The sequence below is a fragment of the Amphibalanus amphitrite genome, unplaced genomic scaffold (genome assembly GCF_019059575.1).
Source record: "Amphibalanus amphitrite isolate SeventyFive unplaced genomic scaffold, NRLGWU_Aamphi_draft 000671F_arrow, whole genome shotgun sequence".
NCBI lineage: Eukaryota > Metazoa > Arthropoda > Thecostraca > Balanomorpha > Balanidae > Amphibalanus > Amphibalanus amphitrite.
In genome coordinates, this window is record NW_024882165.1 from 88667 (window position 1) to 110180 (window position 21514).

General features: G+C 50.1%; 3 protein-coding genes across 5 annotated transcripts; 1 reads left to right on the forward strand and 2 right to left on the reverse strand.

Annotated features, from left to right (window-relative positions):
- Positions 1–789: 789 nt before the first annotated feature.
- On the reverse strand, positions 790–8237 carry LOC122364356. Its single transcript, XM_043334656.1, has 3 exons — positions 8173–8237; positions 2007–2149; positions 790–1763 (listed from the first exon to the last, which is right to left on the reverse strand). Exons 2-3 carry the CDS (start codon positions 2138–2140, stop codon positions 857–859), a joined length of 1041 nt encoding a protein of 346 aa, XP_043190591.1. The 5' UTR covers positions 2141–2149; positions 8173–8237; the 3' UTR covers positions 790–856.
- Positions 3555–8265, reverse strand: LOC122364355 (BRCA1-associated RING domain protein 1-like). 3 transcript variants are annotated; one of them, XM_043334653.1, is made up of 3 exons: positions 8168–8265; positions 5695–6240; positions 3555–5430 (listed from the first exon to the last, which is right to left on the reverse strand). In XM_043334653.1, the coding sequence occupies exons 2-3, from the start codon at positions 6238–6240 to the stop codon at positions 4258–4260; spliced, it is 1719 nt and encodes a 572-aa protein (XP_043190588.1). In that variant the 5' UTR covers positions 8168–8265; the 3' UTR covers positions 3555–4257. The 3 variants fall into 3 exon arrangements, with proteins under 3 accessions (XP_043190588.1, XP_043190590.1, XP_043190589.1); XM_043334655.1 differs by having other exon boundaries at positions 8201–8221; XM_043334654.1 differs by lacking the exon at positions 8168–8265 and adding an exon at positions 7864–8080.
- Positions 8266–13551: 5286 nt separating this feature from the next.
- Positions 13552–21342, forward strand: LOC122364358 (F-box/WD repeat-containing protein 7-like). Its single transcript, XM_043334661.1, has 10 exons — positions 13552–13690; positions 13952–14186; positions 14380–14975; positions 15174–15317; positions 15752–15979; positions 16589–16675; positions 16931–17133; positions 17424–17649; positions 18424–18629; positions 19024–21342. The coding sequence occupies exons 1-10, from the start codon at positions 13610–13612 to the stop codon at positions 19361–19363; spliced, it is 2346 nt and encodes a 781-aa protein (XP_043190596.1). The 5' UTR covers positions 13552–13609; the 3' UTR covers positions 19364–21342.
- Positions 21343–21514: the final 172 nt, after the last annotated feature.

A 21514-nucleotide genomic window follows, 5' to 3' on the forward strand; every position in this document is an offset into this window, starting at 1 on the left:
ATCCGCCCCTGTCTTGGGCAAAGATGTCAGGATTCAGAAAATAATAGATCGATTTGGGCATGCTTGTTTGAAACAGGAGACATTCGCAATGTCTTCAATTTCTTTTTATATTGGTAAAATAGTGAGGTAACGAGTCTGACCCCACTCACAGTGGAATTCAGAGTAGACTTTTCTACCGTCCACCGGACACCACCAGCCCATTCGGCGAACTCTCATCTGCCCGTGTTTCCACGGCAGCTGCCTAAATCCAGCGCCGACCGAGACATCTTAACGTCTCCGCCTCTGTGTCCCAAGCATCACATATCTAACGAATGGCTATTTCGAGCCATGCGGTGCAGCATGACTTCAGGCGGTGACTAGCGACATCTGTGAACCGGAATCCATAACTATTTCGAACCGTGCGGTGCAGCATGACTTCAGGCGTTGACCACTAGCGACATCTGTGAATCGGAATGCATAACTATTCCGAGCCGTGCGGTACAGCATAACTTCAGGCGCTGACTACTAGCGACTTCTATGAGCTAGACTTCACAGCTCTGTCCTAGCGGCATTACCATTACCTACCTATCAATGCAGATAGGACTTCCGATTCGCGCCGGTTAAAGTCAAAGTTGTGAGTGGGTTTTTTTCTTCATTTAGAAGGGTGATGCATAAATGTTTCTATATAGGGTGAACGCAAACTTAGGTATCGAGCATTGCTGTATTTCGTTGAACAGCAATCTGATCTCCAGCGCGTGCACCGTACACGGAATACCATCGTTATACTGAATCGTGGTGTCAAGCCAAACATTTCAAATTCAAAATTTGTATAGACTCATTAAAAATGTCACTCCAGATAATACACAGCAGCGTCTCATCAGCGGTTAGCGCTGATTTTCTTGTTCACCCAATGGGTGTCATATAGAAAAGAAAGACATCCATCTTCAAAGTCCTGACAAACAAGGTTTGGGTCCGATGACACCAGTCCAAACCCAGCTGCTTGAAGCGCCTCCACGACGGCGATAAATCTCACGGCGTTCTCGCGTGAGACCTCGTTCCTCTTCGGCACCTTCATGCCCTCCCCCTCGGCGATGGTGGGGGACCACTGGAGCAGGTGGAACTCGACGTTTAGCTGCTGGACGCGGAGAAGGTCGCCACCAGTGGTCAGCTGTTGGTGTAGAGCCTCCCACTCGCTCGTCTCCACGTCCATCTTCAGGTAGTGGATGGTACCCGGTCGCACTCGAGCCCTGCGCACTATACTGCCCAGACTGGCCACCGGAAAGCCGCCCAGCTCCGCGTCGCTGGACCCGATCCCCAGGTTGTGGAAGTGGATGTTTCTCGACTTGCGGAAGCTGCTCACTCCCATGGTGGGGTCGAATGCGTGGACCATGCAGCCCAGGTCCTCCATGGCCTCTTCGAAGGAGAAATCATTATTGACGCCGAAGGATAGAACAGAACAGTCCGCTGGGAGTATGTTCAAACACACAGGCTTCCGGCCGTCCAGAGCGTACACAACCGTTCTATCCGAGGCGTTCTGACGCGAACGTGCACAGTGGAAGCACCGACCGCCGGCTCCGTACAGGTACGAACACGAGGCACGCGCCTCTGTGTCTACTGCGGTGAGCAGCTCGTCTAGCTTACGGAACACGGCCTCCTCCTCAGAGTCCACAGCTGGAGAGAAGCTGCCGGCGGCGTGTAAAGTGCCGGCGGTAGCAGAGGGTCCCAGTTCTGCCGCCGGCTGCTGGTTGAAGGGCACACTTGACCACGACCATAATGTAGCCGATCTGGAGATGGATGAGACCCGCATTTATTGTTCGATATATATTATGATCCAACATTTCATCCGATTTTTCATCGGGAGACATTAGTCATTTTTACTGCAAACGTAAGCCTTCAACTTTTAAGGCCAATATTTATATCCTGTGTCATTTGCTTACCCAAACATTGTATATAAGGAAGCTATCTACACATTATGACATTTTGATAGCGCCTTGAAGAAATACACATTCCATGAATGCCGAACTTACCCGAATCCAATATTGAAATGCGTTGTACTGGCGATTATCAAAAACAATGCAGCAATATAAACCAATGCTCCTTTACGTATTGAAGCGAACAGCCATCTTGGACAATCTGGAACCCATAAGTTACTGGGCTTCATTTCTGGGATCTGCGAATCAATATTTTCGGCATAAATACGGCAAATGTCTCATAAACGACCTAGCAAGGCACGAAGTTCGTGTACAAATATATGCCGTTTGCACACTCGAACAATTAGTTTACTTTGAGATACCTGCATCGAAAGAGTGCACACACCGATGGAAGTAATGTTATATCCCTCAATTGGATAGCGTGTTGGATCATCCAATTGTACAACCAATAACATATCAATATAAGCATCGGTCTAAAGAAAAAACATTTTAGTTACTATAACGGATATTGAACCAACCTCTCTCACCTTTTCACCTACAACCCTCAAAAGAAAACGAAGCACTCGCCTTTCCTCTCACTCACACACCCGCTACTCACTGATGACTCGCACCCATGTCACGGACCTAATGCGGCAGTGAGACTTGTCCGTCGGACAGCAGTGGGACCAGCCGCGTGCCACAATAGTGTGCTAGGACCGCCGGACCATGGACGATGGGACGCCGTGCGCGAAACGCCAGTTGGTTATCAATTGACCAAGATGCTGAGTAGGGCGATGACCCATAGAAGTGATTTAGAATGCGAGTGAGAGACGACCGATCGGGAGGATAAAGTCGTGCAGAATACAGAGATGAGGAAGGACGGTGGATAAAAAGGAGGTAAAAAACGGGCCGATGGAGGATGGCGGAGGGCGAAAGGAAAAACGGACAAGAAATGCATCTACGGTGAAAATAACTTGAGACTGTAGGTTCCATGATATACACTGTCATAAGGGCTGCAGAGTCGGAGTTGGAGACGATTTGGGGGGGGGGGGCGGAGTTGGTGACGAGTCACCGAAAACCATCGAATCTGTAGACCAGGCAGCCGAGTCGGAGTCGGAGTCGGAGTCGGAGTCGGAGTCAGTCGAGGTCGACAGTCGTGCCCGGAGCCGGAGTCGAAGTCGATTTTCGAAGGCTACAGTGGGAGTCACCGAAAATCCATCGACCCCGCAACCCCTACAGAGTATAGCGTGTAATTTTTTCCCACTCATCTCCAGAGCGAAATGACAGGAATGGTAAAATGATTTGTCGAAAGAGGTGGATCGCGCTTGAATGGAATAGTCATTGGTGCTTAAATTTTCCATTACCAGCCTTGCAGATGAACCGTTGTGTAATTCACGTAGTTAACGCAATTCACATTGTAGAAGTTTATGCATATGTACGCTTTTTGCATAGCCCGTCGTTACGCGTAAAACCTATGCCTTTCACATAAAAGAGCCGTTTTCCGTAAAATTTCCACCTAAAACGCAGAAATAGGTGCTGGACAAATTATGAAAAAAATCAAAATTCTCGATGGCGTTGGTCAGAGGTAGATGAAGGTATGCAAATATAGGGTCACATATCTCTAATCCAATAATAATGAATTGGATAATAAATTAATAATCAGAATTCAGAACGGTAGCATAATCTATTCTTTTATAGAAAACAGCACACGCGGAATCCTAATACATTGTTCGCCTTAGTTACAGGCAAGCAGGCGGTAAACTTAAAATAAATGTGACGCGTCCCCTGTCACCTTTTCTATCGGTTCCCGATGAAATAACTATTTACTTGAGTTCAGACGTGTTCATAGGCATCCACCTTACCCAAGCTACATGTTTTTCGGGACTTAAAACTATATTTAATTAGCGAATATAAGCAAAGTAGCAACAATACTAAGGTCTAAACGCCCTTTCAGAAGGGCGTTACTTTCCGTGACTTTTTTACTCTTAACCTATAAACTTGGCCGTATAAGTAAGAAAGTTGAACTCTACTGAAGCATACGCCTTAAAAATATCCAGTGCTATCTTCAGTCTACTTATTCAGCCGCACCATGCCAATTAATGGCCGCTCCAGACTTATGTTAGAAGACCAGAATGACCTGCCTTATCATAGCCATACACACAGAGACTCGATACACCGCACAGTCGAGTCAGGTTCCACAGAACCCACTAACCAGCACAGCTCTTAGTCCTCGTCTGGAGTCGTACATACACGTTCACACTTCCAACATGCACTTGTCTGTCCGAGTCACACACGCACAGTTCGACATGCTGCACTAGCGCACAGAGAGGGACCACAGCGACATCTGGCGAGCCAATCGCCCTGCCACCTACCGGATCGGATCCGCCAGCGTGTGCGTTTCGAGGGACAGCAGCAGCCAGGCGAGCGGCAGGCTCTTGACGTGCGCCATGTCGTACTGGATAGCCGGTGGCTCCTCGAATATTACCAGATGTGAGGTATTACGCAGCGGCGACCCCTCAGCCGCGTGATAGGGTACCGTCTTCTCTGCTGGCGGTATCGCCTCTGGATTGGGCGGCCGGCTGAGCACGTGACCTCCCGCCAGCTGGATCAGCGAGGTCAGCTCGGCGCGGGGCAGCTGCTTGAAGGCGCCCTGCAGGTAGACGTGCAGCCCGGTGAGCAGCGGCGGCTGCAGACGCTGGCGGCGGCGGCACGCACGGCTGCCCGCCTCCCCGGCCACGTGCCACGGCTCGGCCGGCAGCGTATGCCCGGCCTCCGCGCAGGCGTCTGTCCAGTCGGCGGTCACCAGCCAGGCCCCGGCGAGCAGCGCGCGCAGCCGCGGCACGCTCAGGCCCGGCGGCCGCTCGGCACACACCAGGTGCGTGGTGGCATCTGTGACAGTGGCGGCAAACTTCCAGCCGAGCCGAGTGGCCGTCTTCTTTAGCGCGCCGACGGCGGAAGTGGACAGCTCGGTTGCGGCGAGAACGACGGCTCCGTCAGCTGAGGGCTCCGTCTGGCTGGTAGACGGCGTCTGTCGTGGTGTATCCAGAGCCGCCTCCATCTCCGCGCGTCCGGCCGCCAGCTGGCGCGGCGTGGTGCCGTACAGACAGCGGGCATCAGGGTCGGCGCCGCGACCGACCAGCAGGGCGGCCAGCTCGGCGCGGCCGGCGGCCACCGCCTCGTGCAGCGGCGTGCGCAGCTGCAGACCGGGCGGGTCGGGCAGCGCGCCGGCCTCGAGCAGCGCGGCCGCCAGCTCCAGCCGGCCGGCCTCGCACGCCTCGTGCAGCGGCGTCCAGCCGGCGTTGTCCTGGGTGTTGGGCGAGGCGCCGGCCGCCAGCAGGTCGCTGACCCGCTCCAGGTCACCGCGCACGCAGGCGGCGTGCAGACGCGTCTCTCCCTTGGCGTTCCGCTTGGTGAGGCCCGCGCTGGAGACCAGTGAGGAGCCCGAGGACTGCGTGCGCCGGCCGCCCGTCCCGGACTGGCCCGACGGTGGAGCGCGCGGCTTCTTGGACGAGCCAGGGTCCTCGGCTGGCTTATCGCTGGGCTGAAATCAGAGGCGAGAGACGTGACTAATTATGACGAAAACATCATTCGTGTGGTAGCGTATGACTCATGTCAACTAACATTTTCCCGAATCAATGTAATTGTTTGTTTATTGGGGATTTAGGGCGCGCCGACTACTAAGGTCACTTGGCGCCCATCCGAACTAATAAAACTTATATTTAGATGATATGATCACTTAATTGAAAAGGACGAAATTAAACTAACTCCCTGGTAATCTTCTGAATAATGGAACGCAAAAACTCACCTTCTCCACGTTCTGTTTCGTCTTAGTGCCTTTTCCTTCTGACTTTCTCTCCTTTTCCGTATTCCCGGCGACGTCTCCGTCATCTTTCTTCTGTGACTCCTTCTTTTGTCTGGCTTTGTTCCCACCTTCCTTCTCCTTCACCTCTTCCTTCTGTCTTCCATCACCACCGCCTCGCTCTGCCTTCTTCCTCGGACTCCGCTCTCTTCGTTCGACCGGCGCTGTGGAATCGTGCCGCGGCGCCGTGGAACCGTGCGGCGGTGCTGTCTGAGTTCCACCGAGACCCAGTAGCTGCCGCAGCTCAGCGCAGCCGGCGGCCATCGCGCTCAGTGTGGTGTCCGTGCGCTGCTCACGAGCCTCCGACGGCACCGCGCACGAGGTGCACGTGCTGCTGATGTCGGCGCATGGGCCGCAGAACACGTGCGCGCAGCGGCCGTAGCGGCGTGGCTCTGTGGCGATGACGCCGCAGCCACTGCAGCGCAGCAGTGCTTCCAGCGCATCCAGTGCACTGCTGGTACGCTGCCAGGTGAACACCTCTGACAGTGCCATCTGTGAATATCAATGGACAACAAAACTGTGAGACATGCTGGCTGTGAGATACCTAACTAGAAGGTTACAACAGTCGGGCGCACTGTGGTATCTCCGATTCATTTATGGAGACGTTTCTATTATTGGAAACGTTTCCATTTTTGACTACTCTTCTGTTCCAAAAATGGAAACGCTCGTTCCATAAATAGAAACGCTAACATCTCCGCACATATTTTCTTGCCAAGGGTGGCTGGATTCGAAGTATAACAACTGTTTCGCGTAAAACAAGCTCAGATACACCAAAAGCACTTGTCTTCTTGCATGGAAAGCTGTCGTATGCATTAAAATTCACGTCTTTAAAATGCTCCTGAATCGTATCCATTTATGGAGACTTAGTTTCCAAAAATGGAAACGCCGATGTTCCAAAAATAGAAACGCTGAAGTTCAAATGTTTGCAAACTTAGCTTAAATGTGTTTTTAAAATTCACATGCAACTAAAAATTTGATGTTTTGGGACTGGTTTAGCATCTCGGCTCTCGGCAGTTACCTAGGACGTCGGGCTCGATAATAATACCTTACGAGCCGCAACTTGAGCACATTCAAAAGTCAACTAAAACTAAGATTTCCCAGAAACTACTGGACAGATGTGGTCCAAAGTGGGCAATACATAAAGCGTAGATATCATTTCAATATATAAAATTAATATCCATGTTACACATGAGCTAGAATGAATAAATTCATCGTCAGAATGCAATGTTTTTTGGTGTGACGACGGTGCAGACCTTATTTCCATCCTGCTTTTTACGTATTTGTACGGAGATTTACGTTGATCCGAGCCTACGATCATATTCAGCACATTTGAAATATCATAAAATGCCCACTTAAGTCTCCAAATAGGGCTTTGCAACAACTTTCATGCGATTTAATCAAAGATTGACGGCCACCAGGCCGCTGGTACACCGGAAAACGCAGCGTGATAATGAATGAAAAACTGAAGTTCCCGGTGATGTGGTTGTTGCAATCAATGGGTCAGTCTTTCAGTAGTCTGTTAAAAACGTTATTTTTTGTTCAAAACATTCATAAATGTTATTATTTTCGATTAGAAAAACGTGTGAATTTTTTATCACGTCAACATGTTATAAGCATCCCCTCGTTCGTCAACTTTCGGTTTTCTGATCGGAAAGTCGGAGAACAGGAACATAAACTAGAATGCTGGCTGTCGATTGGTGGCATCCTGCGCATGCCAAATTGCACCAATCAATGCCCAGTTTGCTTTAAAGGTAGCGATGCACACAGCGTCTCCATTTATGGAACAGATCGTTTCTATTTTTGGAAACGGCGTATCCATTTTTGGAACATTGTTCCAAAAATGGAAACGTTTCCATAAATGGATCGGAAATACCACAGTGTGCCCGACTGACAACAAGACCCTGAAAGAATTCACAATAGTGATTTTTGCCATTGCCTTCATTGATGTAGCCATCATACATCAGTTAACAACTAACTTGGGGTTAAAATTGAACCAATAAGAAATCCAATTGTGTTACAAGCCTTGAAATGTTACAATGTTTCATCCCATATGGTTCCCAATGGTTTTAAATGGTTCCCAATCTAAGGTTCAACCACATTTTTATTACAACTTGCCACAATGTTGTCATTGTTGTTGTTGTTGTTGTTGGAATAGGGCGCGTAAGCCTTACAACCCAATCGTCCAACCCCATAATGTCAGTTCCAGTTCTGAACCAAATTAGGTAAACACCAAATAATTTCAAATGTTATTAGCAAAATGTTTTGTTCAATTCTGACTTCTGAGCCCAGGGTGCAAACGGCGACATTCACCAATCACCAGCCTCGCGCTATTGAGATAACCCACTGAACTCTATAGATAACCAAAATACTCATGCTATAATGTATTTATAAAAATGCAAAATAAAAATGCATGACATACCGTACAAACAACTCTGAATCTGAATCTCTGCACCTTTATTCCTCAGTCTTAGCCCTCAGACACAACCAGGGGGCGTCGAAGTCTAGTTCCTACCAAACTGGCACTCCCATGCCTACGTCACCACGAGGACGCCCTAGGGCATTTACATGTTGAAGATAGGGAAATTGTCATAGTTTAGAGCCGCCTGGAGGGCAACCTTGAGATAGATGATAATGTAAATGTGTGCTAATATGATCATCAACATGTTATTTATCCAAATCCAGGGCCAATTAATTGATATCTTGTCACGTTTTCCAGTGGTGATGCGCTAACTTTCGTGGTTCTTGCAGCCAATAAGGGTGCTTCATAGTGCGATTCAGCCGCATTATCGACTTTAATGCCATAAACCGCCACGGAACATATGATTTGCAGCTCCCTGGCGTGATAGCTGCCAGTAGGGCTCCGGAGTCGGAGTCATGAAGTCGGTCGGAGTTGACAGTTCTGACCTGAGTCGTCGAGTCGGAGTCAGAGTCGATTTTAAAAGCAGGAGTCTGAGTCAGTCACCGAAATTCGATCCCCTCCGCAGACCTATCAGGGTTCCGTAGTCGGAGTTGTAGTCGGTCCGAATCGACAGTCTGACCAGAGTCAGAGTCGATTTTGAAAGCCAGAGTCGGAGTCGGAATCACCAAAAATCCATTGCCTCCGCAGACCTGCTAGGGCTGTGGAGTCGGAGTCGGTCAGAGCCAGCATTTGAAATCAAAGTCATAGTTGATTTTTGAAAGTCTGAGTCAGAGTCGGAGTCATCAAGAAACCCATGGACGATCCGCAGTGCCATGCAGTAAGGGCGCTGCCGATCGATGCTCTGAATTGCCAATGATTTATGAATTTAATGAATAGATGGCAATAAATTAGGTGCCTTCTATTATTCATCCCTTGCCACTTGGAGGACTTACTTTCAGTAGAAAAAGACGCATTATTTGTTTGTTTATTTATTGACAAATATTTTTTGAGCAGTTAGGGATACAGACACAAAACACAATGATAGCACCTCGCTGGTGCAAATCATTGCTAGATAGATACTGAAATGTGTTGCCATTGAAGAATCTACTGATTTTCCTGGCGGCTCTCGTTTTCAAGTAACAAATGGTCTTGTAAGATCTCTTGATTGCTCACCGTCTGGCGTCTAGTTCAAAGGTTTTCTGAAAGCTAATCAAACGTTACCATGGCTGCTCTTGATGGCATAGCGCTTGCTGGTTATGGGTTCTTAAAGGAACTATCCCACCTTCTAAAATGTTGTTAAAACCAGTTAAAGTGTGCCCGACTTTATAGATTGGATGACCAGGAACACGGTTCTGGCATTTATTTTTCATTAAACATCTTAGGCTTCCCATATTCCAAACACAAACTTTCAAATATGTGACGTCACAGCCCAAAATTACCTCCTTCCCCAGGCCACATTACTGTCATAAAGCTGATTCTTTTTACTCTGTAGGCACCACAACAAAGTTCAGACCAAGTTTTAAGCGATTTTTCAACGAACAAACCCATTTAAATCAGAATGACTAAACGAGGTGACGTCACACTAACGGTCGCTCCATGTTGAAGATAGGGCCTTGCGGAAGGCCCATTTTCAAATGAAGGGAACAAATTTCTTCAACACCAAGAGGCCGCGGGGGTTGCAACCTAGATAGATAGTGGTTTCTGAACCTCGCCGCAAACTTGGCTATCTCAACTCAAACCCCATGTTAAAGGTGGGATAGTCCCTTTAATTGGTGGTTCTTGCGTCTGATCCTGGTTGCTTCATCTTCCATCACATCACATTAAATTTCTAATGGAACAGACACTTCTACCTTTTATTTCACAATCAGTCGACTTGCATTTACCCATGTGGCCTGCTGGCCCTTTTATTTCCACGATAGAATCTACCAATTATTGAAAAAGCCTCGGATTAAAAAGCAAGAAAAGTATGTCAAGTTAAATAATTGCGACGGTCCTAGAAAACCAGAAAAAAAATATCAAAAAGCTTGTCCATCTCACTTCCCTCACTTCATAACAAAAAACACGCAGCAAAACATGCGAAAGAGTCCTTAGCAACGCCTTAGCAACGTACTTGTCTGAAGTGCGCAATATGTGTCGCATCTGGAAAATTTAGTAGCTACTTGATTATTCAACTAGAGTTGGACTATATAAGCTAGGCTTTTATATCGAAAATAAGTGTTTGCTTATTGAATTTATAGCAACTGGTTGCTTAACTTCAAAATAATGATTTGCTACAGAAAAAGCTTGTTTGCGACATATTTGTAAAGAAACAACGGAAATAGCTTTGACTCGTACGCTATTCTAGTACATTTTTGGTAGAAAACTTCGTCCAACCTTATGTTTTAGGGCCTTGGACACAACCAAGAGAAGGCGCGTGCGCGTAGCACCTACGCGTGATGCGTCCAACAAAAAATGCTACTTGAAAAAGGCGCTAAATTTATTTTGTCTATAGTGCGCCATTGATGAATAAATCTGAGAAATACAAATGTCACAAATGTCATTCGTGCCATATTTCTAAATGACGTAACAGGACCAAGTTCTGAGTAGGTCAATCTTTGACTTTTGTGGGATTCCTTTTTTAGTTGAGTTCTATTCTGTATTTCGAATACAAAATAAGAAAATAAGATAAAAATTTTAGTGAGTTGTTACTCAAAAGTAATCTTGGTTTCTCATGTTGACCATTACTTTACTTTTGTTTACATTTTCCTTTGATGATGTCATAGATATTTAACAAGCTGATAAAATATACAGATTAAAAAAGCTGCAGGTTGTGCATTTTGCTAGAAATGTAAATATGAATTGGAATGTCTTGCAAGTTGCAATTCATTCGGAGAGTCATTTTAAGGGTCATTTATGACATTCTTCTTTGTTAATTGTTTAAGCACTTACCTACCCTAATAAGGGCTTTAATGGAAAAACTCAAGTTTAAAATTTGGCACAAACAAGTTTCGACTTTCGGCGCAAGTGAAGTGCTAAAATTTCGGCACAAAAATCAAAATCGTTGATATCGGTAAATACAACCTTACCTACCCATTTATCGCCGATGGTGACACCAGCTTTACCGATACCAATTTGTTTGCCCCTTCAATGAGGCGAAGTGTAAGGTCATGCACCTCGGACGAAACAACCCAGCAAAGCAGTATGTGATGAGAGACTCTGAGATGAGCGTCGTGCGGGTGGAGAAGGATCTGGGCGTGCAAGTCGATGACGAGCTGAAGTTAAGACAACATGCTTCAGCAGCCGTAGCCAAGGCCAACCAGATTCTCGCTGTGATTCGTCGCTCATTCGTGCTGATAAACGAGTGCACGCTGCCGCTGCTTTACAAGTCCCTGGTGCGCCCGCACCTCGAGTACGGCAACCTCGTGTGGGGCCCTTTCAACAGGGCGGACCAGAAGCTGGTGGAGAGGGTACAGCGCAGAGCTACGCGCATGGTGGCCAACCTTCGCCACCTGCCCTACCAAGAGAGGCTCAGGGCTCTGAAACTTCCATCGCTGTACTACCGACGCAAACGGGGCGACATGATATTCACCTACCAGATGTTCCATGGAGGGGTTGATGTTGAAGTCACGGATCTCTTCTGCCCCGCCACGGGTGCCGTTACACGAGGTCACCCACACAAGCTCCGCAAGCTAGAGGCGGTCAGCAGACTGAGGAGAGCTGCATTCGCAGTCAGGGCCGTGAACGACTGGAACGGCCTACCTGCTCAAGTGGTCAGTGCCCCCACCGTGGACTCGTTCAAGGCGAGACTCGATGCCCACTGGGGCCATCACTGGTATCATATACCAGACACGGATTAACAAATGGCAAAAGGGACAGGAGCTCGGTTAGAACGGGACCTCCAGGCCGAGTTGGCCTTTATTATGCCCGAACACCGTAAGGTAAGGTAAGGTAATATCGTGAATGAGAGGCTCTGAGGCGTCTAGTTGAGCGTGTGCCTTTTTTCCAGTCGGGGCCTTGTTTCACGTCACGATGCTACAGCAGTAGGCAGAACTATGGTCAATTCGTTCCCATATTTGGGAACGAAAAACCAAAATATGGGAATGCTACCTATGCACTTATGCAGGCATTATTTTAAACAAGAAGAACCATTAAATGATGTCCAAGAAATAAAATGATTATGAGTCACCTGATATTTGTCTGATATTTGATATTTGTCCTGATATACACCTGATATTGTGATATTTGAATATTGTTGGGAAAGAGTGAAATTGTAAAGCCCAACGTAGTTTCAAATAGTTCCGCTATTTCTAAAGCAGTCCACCAGACATGGGCACAGATCCTAGAGGACCAAACACTAAAATCAAGATGACCACTAGAAGTAGATAAGTGGTCTTTAAGCGTGGAATTATTGTGGAAAACATGGCTAATAGATGCCTCTCAACGAACCAACTATTTTGCATTCTCTCAGAGTCTACAGTTTTGAGAAAATCCCTGAAGAGCCATCTCGGATCCATGATCAGGAATCAGGCATAGTGTCGCATGATGTAGCGTTGTGTGTCATGAAACAGGGCCTTACCGCCTTGGCCCTGCCTAGTGCCTGGTGTGGTCGCTTTCAACAGTCGCCAAAAGTCCCACTCCCATGTCCCAATTCAGTCATTAGTTAATTCCTGTAATACAGACCTTGTTATTTATTCTTACTGTGAACGTCAAACCCCTTGAGACCCCACTTTTTTGCGATAATTTTTAAATGCGTCAACTCTCGTTGACAATATTCTGGCAATGTATGTTTCAGAACCTGCCGAAACTTTTATTACTAAGGTATTTTGACGCCAAGCGATTATGGAAGGTACTTCTCATTCACTCGTAATGTTAAGGTCAATTCAGGCCCGGGCAGAGGCTTGCGCTCGGCCACACTCGAGCCCCGCCACCAGCGCCATCTGCTCTAAATGCCATCTACCAGCGCCCGCTACCACTACCAACTACCGCCCGCCATCAAGCCTGAATGGAGCGAGAGACGCGAGTGACCGGTCGCCGGGCAAGGAGCGCCGGAGGGGTAGGGCGGAGCTTAGCGCTGACGTCATTACGTGGCTCCGCCCCATGAGCGCGTAGCCTCTACCCAAACAGCAGATTCTTTCCGTGAAATTTAACATTACGAGTGAATGAGAAGTACCTTTCATGATCGTTTGGCGTCAAAATACCTTAGTAATAAAAGTTTCGGCAAGTTCTGAAACACAAATTGCCAGAATATTGTCAACGAGAGTTGACGCATTTAAAAATTATCGCAAAAAAGTGGGGCCTCAAGGGGTTTGACGTCCATAGTAGTTCTATAAAGAACTTGATGTATGCTGGTTTCTTTTCTTTTACTGCCTTTGTGAGTGTCAAGTGATATATACTACATCAAGGTAGGTATTAACGTTAGGAATATTTTCTACTGACAATTTAATGCATTTTCACATTTTTCCTCAGGTCTTATGCTAGTTGAACATGGGATCCGTTACTGAATGTGTCAGATGGAGTGATTACAGCTCATCTGTGTCGACGAGCTTCTTCCAGTTCTGGCAAGATGTGAGTCACTTTTGACATTCATGCAGGCATCAAGTAATGTTTACCTTCATTTCTTTCCATTTCCCTGATGGTATAATCAGTGGCTGGACAAAAAAAACATGCAATTTGGTTTCATTTTATCTAACAACTGCCAACCAATGCTCTCCAGCAGATCATATAATCATTTGATATGACAACTAACTAAAGCCAGCCTTTGTAACGGTGATTCCACCTCTATCGGTCCCAGCTCTGCCATTCTAGTGACCTGTTCCGTCCCATTAGGGCCTGTTTACTGACGTCACGGTGGCGGTGCCGGGCGGCGCGCCGGTGTCTGCCCACCGGGTCGTGCTGGCGGCCCGCTCGGCCGAGCTGCGCAGGCTGTTGGCGCACGCGTCAGCCGGCCAGCAGCCGGGGCAGCCGCTGCTGCTGCTGCGCGGCGTGTCTGCCGACCAGCTGCGGCTGCTGCTGCAGCTGCTCTACACCGGGAGCGTGCAGGCCGATCAGCACCAGCTGCACGGTAAGGGGCAGGAATCTTTTTCTCGGGCATGGTGTTCCAAAACCACTCCTTTGCGATTTGTTGTATGGTAAATCATTTTGCAAGATGGAGATATGGGTAAATTTGAGGCTTTCAAACGTCACTGTCATTTGGCTTTCGACGCTCTCCTTTCATTATGTTCGGTAAAAAAGCTTCGCTCTCTTTGCGCCGACAGATTTGCTGGAGTTGTGTCGAGAGCTCGGCGTGCAGGGACTGAACTCTGACTCCCTCTGTTCTCTCGGAGACGAGCGCGGTGTGCCTCACATGGACATGGAATCCGACTTGGGGCAGGCGCCAGTTGCAGCACAGCCCTCACCGGCAGCAGTTGGGTCTCTAACAGCGCCGAAACTGGTCCAAACACCTAACACAGAGGAGCAGCCGGCGACTGCAGCCACCCTAAGGATAGCCCTGGACGCAGCCGAGGGGCTCACTGTGGAGGCATCTCGTGCAGAGTCGACGAAAGCAGAGCCAGCGGAAGCGGAGCCAGCGGAAGCGGAGCCAGCGGAAGCGGAGCCGACGAAAGGCAGTCATTTTGGGCTCCCTGCCGGCGATTCCGCGTGCTGGCTGCCCTCTGACCGGCCGCGCTCACGTGACGACTACTCTCTCGTGTCGCCCTCGGCCCCCGCCGTGTCCCGGTCCTGCACTCCGGTCACAGACAGAGCCGACTCTGAGGCAGAGGAGGCTACCGAGCGGCCACTGCTGAGGTCGGCCAGTGTCACATCTGGGGTGGTCGGCCACGAACCGGACGGCGGACCGCACTGGGAACGCAAGGTAGGTACGTAAAGGGCTGTTTATGTTCGGATAAATCGGATCTCTCTTTACAGTGTCCTATTCCCTCGTCGTTTTTCATCCTAGCTCGTCGCTCATGCTGGCTCCTTGCTTGTCATCTTGCTCATCGCTCATTTTAGCTTATCACTTCTCACGCCGGCTCATCGCTCCACATATTCACCCCTCGTTTTCTTTTCACAGCCGCCGGACGTCACTGGCTCGGAGGCGGCGTTTCGGCACGTCTTCTCGCTGCTGGAGGCACTGGACCGTCGCCAGCTGCTGCAGCTGCGCGCGCAGGCCGACCAGATCATGCACCCGGACTTCACCTCGTGGCTGCCGGACGAGGTGGGTGACCTATCTGTAAGAATCTTGGGTGACCTGTAAGGATGGTGGCGGGGGGGGGGAGGGGAAGGGGATCGTCCGAGCTGAGACTAGGCGGTGGGCTAATGCGATGTGTCGTGTCAGCCAATATGCGATATATTGGACTTGGTTTATTGTAAAAAGTATACGTATCAGGGCGCTGCGCATAGTCTGTATTGCCGCTGACAAATGTGATGCCACTTCTTTCTCTTCTTCGCTTTTTTGTTAATTTCTCAATGTACTAAAACTGTCTGTTTTCAGCATTCCAAACTCCAAATTGTGATATTTTTGGAGGAAATCATGCTGTGCCTACGATATTCATTGTCCATATCCATATTACCAGCCGTCGCCGGTTATTAAATGATAAAGTGCTCTGCATTCTCGTACTCTACCCCTGCTCCCCGTGCTCTCCCCATCAGCTTCTGGTGAACATCCTCTCCCGTCTCTCTCCGCGGGACCTGCTGGTGGCCGCGGGCACCTGCCGCCGCTGGCAGGCGCTCTCTGAGGATGACGGCCTCTGGAGGAGGTGTCTGCGGCTCACCGGAGCGTCTCTGCCCGTCACCGGGCCAGGCCAGCCGGCCTCGCTGTCCCGACTGTACTGTATCCGCCACCTGGCCTGGACCGAGCTGCCGCTGCCTGCACCCAAGGTGGGAGGGGTTCTACAGGTGGCCTAGTAATCATGTCATATGCATGTATTTAAAACAGCAAGATGATTGGACTGCGACGAGCAGCTTGACTGTGTTTTCTTTGTACCGATATCATGCTGATGACGATTTAATAATTGAAACGCGTTCATGCTATATTTGTTCCGTGTGTTTGCACACTAAAGCGTTAAATAGACTGCGCTAGCCATCTGAACAACCAGTCGCGGTACTCCTGTGCTCCCCCTGGCCTCACTCTGTGTCGCTCCCGAGTCCCGATCCGTCCTCGGCGACTGAGGGACCACAAGTCTGTGTTTCGTGCCCTCTGTGTCTGTTCGTCTGCCCTCGGCGACTGAGGGACCACAAGTCGGTATTTCATTGGGTTCATCTGTGTGTCTGCTGGTCTACCCTCAGTGGCTGAAGGGCCACGAGTCTGTGTGTTTCATTGGGTTCACGTGTGTTTCTGTTGGTCTGTCCTCAGCGCCTGAAGGGCCACGAGTCTGTGTGTTTCATTAGGTTCACCTCTATTTCTGTTGGTCTGTCCTCAGCGGCTGAGGGACCTCGAGTCTGTGTATTTTATTGGGTTCACCTCCGTCTCTGTTGGTCTGTCCTCAGCGGCTGAAGGGCCACGAGTCTGTGATCCGGTGTATGGCTGTGGACGGCGACCGAATCGTCACCGGCTCCAGCGACAAAACCGTCGGAGTACGTATGTACGCATGTATGGGCAAAATCGTATAAGGGATGACACCGTGTAATGGTGAATCTGGGTGAATGGTGAAAATTCGCTCCCGCCGTGACGGCAAAACTGTCCCAGACATCTAACCCTCCCTCTAGCTGCCGTCCCGGCAGAGTTATTGTTCTGCCCTCTCCAGACACTAACCATTAACCAATCCCCCATCGCCGCAAGATATGGTAGTCTAGTCTGCTATCATTAAACTTGTTCTTCCCCGCCGACAGATCTGGTCAGCCTCCCTCGGCCGGCTCGAGTGCCGTCTGCGCACCGAGAGCGAAATCACCTGTGTCCAGGTGGAGGGCGACACGGTGGTCACCGCCGGCCGAGACTGCACCATCGGTGTGTGGAGCGTGGCGCACGGCTGGCGACGCCACCGGCTGTACGGCCACGCCGGCATCGTCTGGAGCGTGGCGCTGCGGGGCGGAAGGTGAGCGTATGGAGTGACGTGATTGGGGGAGCGGTAGATGTGTGTGGAAAGCTGGAGTGAATTTAACTTGCGACTATCAAGCACCGTTTGAATTTGGCAAATTAATCCACATGCTTCGAAAATAAGAAGGGCTTTATGTGGCGCCCACTGGAGCTGTGAGGTGCTTGGGACTTGGAAGCCGACGTGTGGCGGCTATACTTCAAAGTTTGACGGAGATACACCCTGACTCTGATTTGTCCCTGCGACACGGCAGCTCCGGCCCTCACCCCTCTCTCCCTCTCTCCCTACAGAGCGGCGAGCGGCTCGGACGACAAGACGGTCCGTTTCTGGGACGTGGAGGCCGGACGCCAGGAGGCGTTAATACGTGGCCACGAGACGGTCGTGCGGGCCGTCTGCTTCAACGGCCAGTGGGTGGTGTCTGGGGATGATGCCGGGCGCGTACAGCTTTGGAACGCCGGCCGAGGAATAGTCGAAACTGTGTGGCAAGCGCGCAGCCGATACGTCATGGTCCTGCAGGTAAGAGAATGATTGCAGGGGATACGTTAATTTACTACGGGTAGGGGATTTGCGTAGGAAATATGTTAGTAGCTATGGTAAGGAGGGGAGGTGTATAGGGGACACGTTATGGTCCTGCGGGTAGAGGAATTTGTATAGGAGATACGTTATTGTACTACAAGGTAGGGGAATAAGTATAGGAGGTATGTTATGGTCCTGCAGGTAGGGAATACTGAGTGTAGCAGCGACTCTATGGGCTAACATTTATTGCGAGTAGCTTGTTGGGGCTGGAGCGGTGTCGTGGCAGAGAGGTGAGCTGAATCTGATAGAGCTGAGGGTGTGTTTAATCACACAGGTCTCCGTCTGACAGTGCCGATTAGTCGGTTGGCTTGACGATATTAAATTCACAGATGAAGCATTTCTTTTTTCTATAATTATTGTTGACGTTTCTCGCAAAAAAAGGCTACTCACAATTCAAATGCAGTGCAATGATAGCCGTCTTTCACGTGAACTAGTCTTCATGCTGGTACTATTGGTCTCAAGATAAGGGCCCAGGCGACCTGTAGTTTTGAGGCGGCGAATACCCTCACCCCCGTCCAACCCCAACCCCACTCGAGTGGTGGCGAGGGTACGAATATTCATCGCATCGGAACAGCCTGTCGGTCGGTCGCCTGGGCCTTGTCTTTAAACCAATAGTGCCACCAACCGAGCTCACCCATCCTTCGTGGCTACACCTAGGATCTTCACCACTTCGTACCTTCTCTCACCACATTCTCACCCCGCTCTCTCGCGCAGCACGCGCACGGTGTGGTGGTGAGCGGCCACGGCGACGGCTCCATCAACGTCTGGGACGTGGCCACGCGCCGACTGCGTCACGAGCTGCGCGCGCACGCCGGCTGGGTGACCGACCTGGCCGTGTCTGACCAGGGTCTGCTGCTCTCCGGGTGTAAGGACGGCACCGCCATCCTCTGGAGGCTGGCCAGCGGCGCAGTACTGCACAAGTAGGTCGGCTTGGGGATGGAACAGGGGGCCATACTTCAGCCGGCCTGGGGAGAGTGATTAGTGATTTGGGGTTCAGGGGTGGGCGTTTGTTTAAGGTTTTACTGATGAAACTGGCATAGGATGTCTCGTCAGTCGTCAGCGTGTTTTATATTATTCAGCGTGAGTCAAGTCTTCGGTAAAAGTGGCTTTGTTTATGCGCGATGTTCGAAGGTACTACTAAACTTTAATTACCGACCAAATAACCTACCGAATGTGAATTTCCGACCCAGGTTTCTAAGTTACCCGGGGAGTTATGACGGTACCATATTTCCCCTGATATGACGTCACCACACACGTCGACCTGCGTTGTGTGACGTCATGCCCCGCTGACGCACCTGCCGTGCTCTGCCGCAGGCTGTCGGGCGTCCACGGGCACCGACAGCGGGTGACGGCCGTCCGACTCCTGCGCGGTCTGGCAGTGACCGGCTCACGCGATGGCTGGGTCAAACTCTGGAACATGGGTACCGGCGCGCTGGTCCGTAACCTGGTCACCCCGGAGGTCAGCGGGGGTCCGGTCAAACATGTGTGGGTCGGTCCCGATCGACTGGTCTGCGGCGTGCAGAATAACGCCTCCGACCGGCCGCAGGTACTGGTCATGGAGATGGCGATGCGCACGGCAGATGGCGCCCTGGTCTCTGGTATAGAGGACATCGTAGTCGGTGCAACGGGCGGTAATGGCGGGAAGAATGAATAGGTGGATTTATATTTGTAATAGATGCAGGGGCGTAGCCAGGGGGCAAAGGGCCCATGCCCCCCTGGAGCCCAAAAGGGCCCCATCGCGCCAGGCCAGGGGCCCCTATTGGAATAGGGGCCCCTTTTGGCTGACACAGTGTGCCCTTGGCGACGCAAAGGCCCCTGCCTCAGATCCTTTGACGCCGCTGTGTAGCCACTATCTGTCCAAGGGAGCCACAATTTTAGAGCCCTGGGGCCCTATTGAAACCAGGGGGCCCGGGTTGATGGGATGGGTCCAACGATGTGTACACAAAATCAAGGTATAAATAATATGCGCATTTTATGGTAAAACATATTCTGAAGGGTCCTCTGTTAGTCTAAAGGAACCGCTATTTGCATGAGGGGCCTTTTTGGACCGAGAGGGCCTTACGTCGGTCTGAGGGGCCCCGATCGGCCTGAGGGGCCCAGCTTTGTTCGCCCGAGGGGGCCTCGATCAACTGGAGGGGCTTTATCCACACCTGAGGAGGTCCTCTATCGACATGAGGGGCTCTATCGACATGAAGGGCCTCTGTCAGTCTTAGGGGTCCTCTTCCGACCTGGGAGATCCCTCTGTTCACCTGAGGGGCCCTCTGTTGATCTGTTGGTTTCCGACTGTTGGTCTGACCTTACGTCGGTTTGAGGGATCTCAGATCGTATCCACTGTCGATCTGAGGGGCCCTTATCGGTTAGAGGAGGCCCTCAAATAACCCGAACGAGCCCTTAGTTTGTCTGAGAGGGCCCTCCGTCGGTCCGACAAGGCCCTCCTGCAAGTGCAAGGGGGTCTTTCGTCGGTCTGAGTGGCCCTTAGACGGCTTACATGGCCCTCAGACGGCTTACGAGGCTCTCACTGGCTGTAGGGGCCTTTGACGGTCTGAAGAACCCTCATCCGAACCGATCCTCAGACCGCCTTCAGAACCGGCTGAGCGACTCTATGAAGCTATTCATGGGCCCATCTAGCAGGGGCCCATTGATAGCTTGCCTCCTCAGTTCTTTCATTTTTTCTCTTTTTTGAAATAGATATTTTTCAATTTATTTGGCCCCCCTCCAAAAAAAAAAAAAACAACAGTGGATGAAATCCGATGACTTTTTGTATCTTGAGGGAGTTTACCTTGGGCCCTGCAATTTTGCCCCCCCCCCCCCCCCCCTAAGACGAACTCCTGGCTACGCCCCTGAAGAGAAATGGACAACACTACGCCGCAGATATTTTTTGAGTTTTTAAAAATGTGAAATAAGTGGCTGTCAATGTCAAGGCATTTTGGTACAAACCATGCCCTAATTTTTAGCAGGTATAGGGGGATAGGGGCGGGGAAAGTATTTAGTGTACCATGGCTCGCGCGTATTTGGTGGGCAATGACCAACTAAGAATGCCGCGAAATGCAATGAAGTGAGCTTGAATCAGTCTAGATGCTGCGCTAGTGTAGATCTTATATATGTATTATGCAAATGGGGTAGCTATGAAAAGTTTACAAAACTGAATGAATCACCTAGTCAAATATGCTGTTGCTTCTTTACAGATGCGAAGACAAACTTATTGACCTACTGCGTTTATTCTAGAAGCTGTGTTTTTAGGCTAGTCGCGAATTAGAGGCTATAACTTGTTAAATTGTCATCGCGCCAGTCCTGCATAATTTTGCGGGAGATCTGGGTGTTACGTCGGTATGGCGCACATGCATGTTGTGTTTGGACGCTGTATGTGCGCTTAGGGCTGCTTACTGCTACCTTTACTGTGATAGTGCACCATGTATGCCATGAGTATGTTTGATCTATCGGCGGCACTCAGTGTTGGTAGAAAAAGGTGTTGGCTTTCTAAAAGGTGGGCCGTTCAAAACTGGATCTTAGGGGAGTTTCCCCATCGTTCTTTTAGTACAAGTTCTGTCCTTAAATGCATTGCTGCCTTCTTACTCAAGTTTTGACAGATGTGTTAACCCGCGCCCCGCTGGGCTATTCAGCCATACGCGCCCTGCTGGGGGGGGGGGGGGGGCAGATTCTGCCCCCCCCCCCCCTGTCTAACTTCCGAACCGATGGTCGTAGAAAGACGGGGAAAACGGCAATCGAAAGCTCTCAACAAGGCGGATCTTAAGAGCCCAAATTTTTTGCTTAAGTAGGTCAGAGGTCAGGTCAAGGGTACAAAATG

Excerpts from the sequence above, each read along its gene's own strand:
- LOC122364356 (XM_043334656.1), bottom strand. The coding sequence starts at position 2,140 with ATGAAGCCCAGTAACTTATGGGTTCCAGATTGTCCAAGATGGCTGTTC. Across the intron at positions 1,764-2,006 it reads CATTTCAATATTGGATTCGG|ATCGGCTACATTATGGTCGT; the intron begins GTAAGTTCGGCA and ends ATCCATCTCCAG.
- LOC122364358 (XM_043334661.1), top strand. The coding sequence starts at position 13,610 with ATGGGATCCGTTACTGAATGTGTCAGATGGAGTGATTACAGCTCATCT. Across the intron at positions 14,187-14,379 it reads CGATCAGCACCAGCTGCACG|ATTTGCTGGAGTTGTGTCGA; the intron begins GTAAGGGGCAGG and ends TTGCGCCGACAG. Across the intron at positions 15,318-15,751 it reads CCTCGTGGCTGCCGGACGAG|CTTCTGGTGAACATCCTCTC; the intron begins GTGGGTGACCTA and ends TCTCCCCATCAG.
- LOC122364355 (XM_043334653.1), bottom strand. The coding sequence starts at position 6,240 with ATGGCACTGTCAGAGGTGTTCACCTGGCAGCGTACCAGCAGTGCACTG. Across the intron at positions 5,431-5,694 it reads CGAAACAGAACGTGGAGAAG|CCCAGCGATAAGCCAGCCGA; the intron begins GTGAGTTTTTGC and ends CTCTGATTTCAG.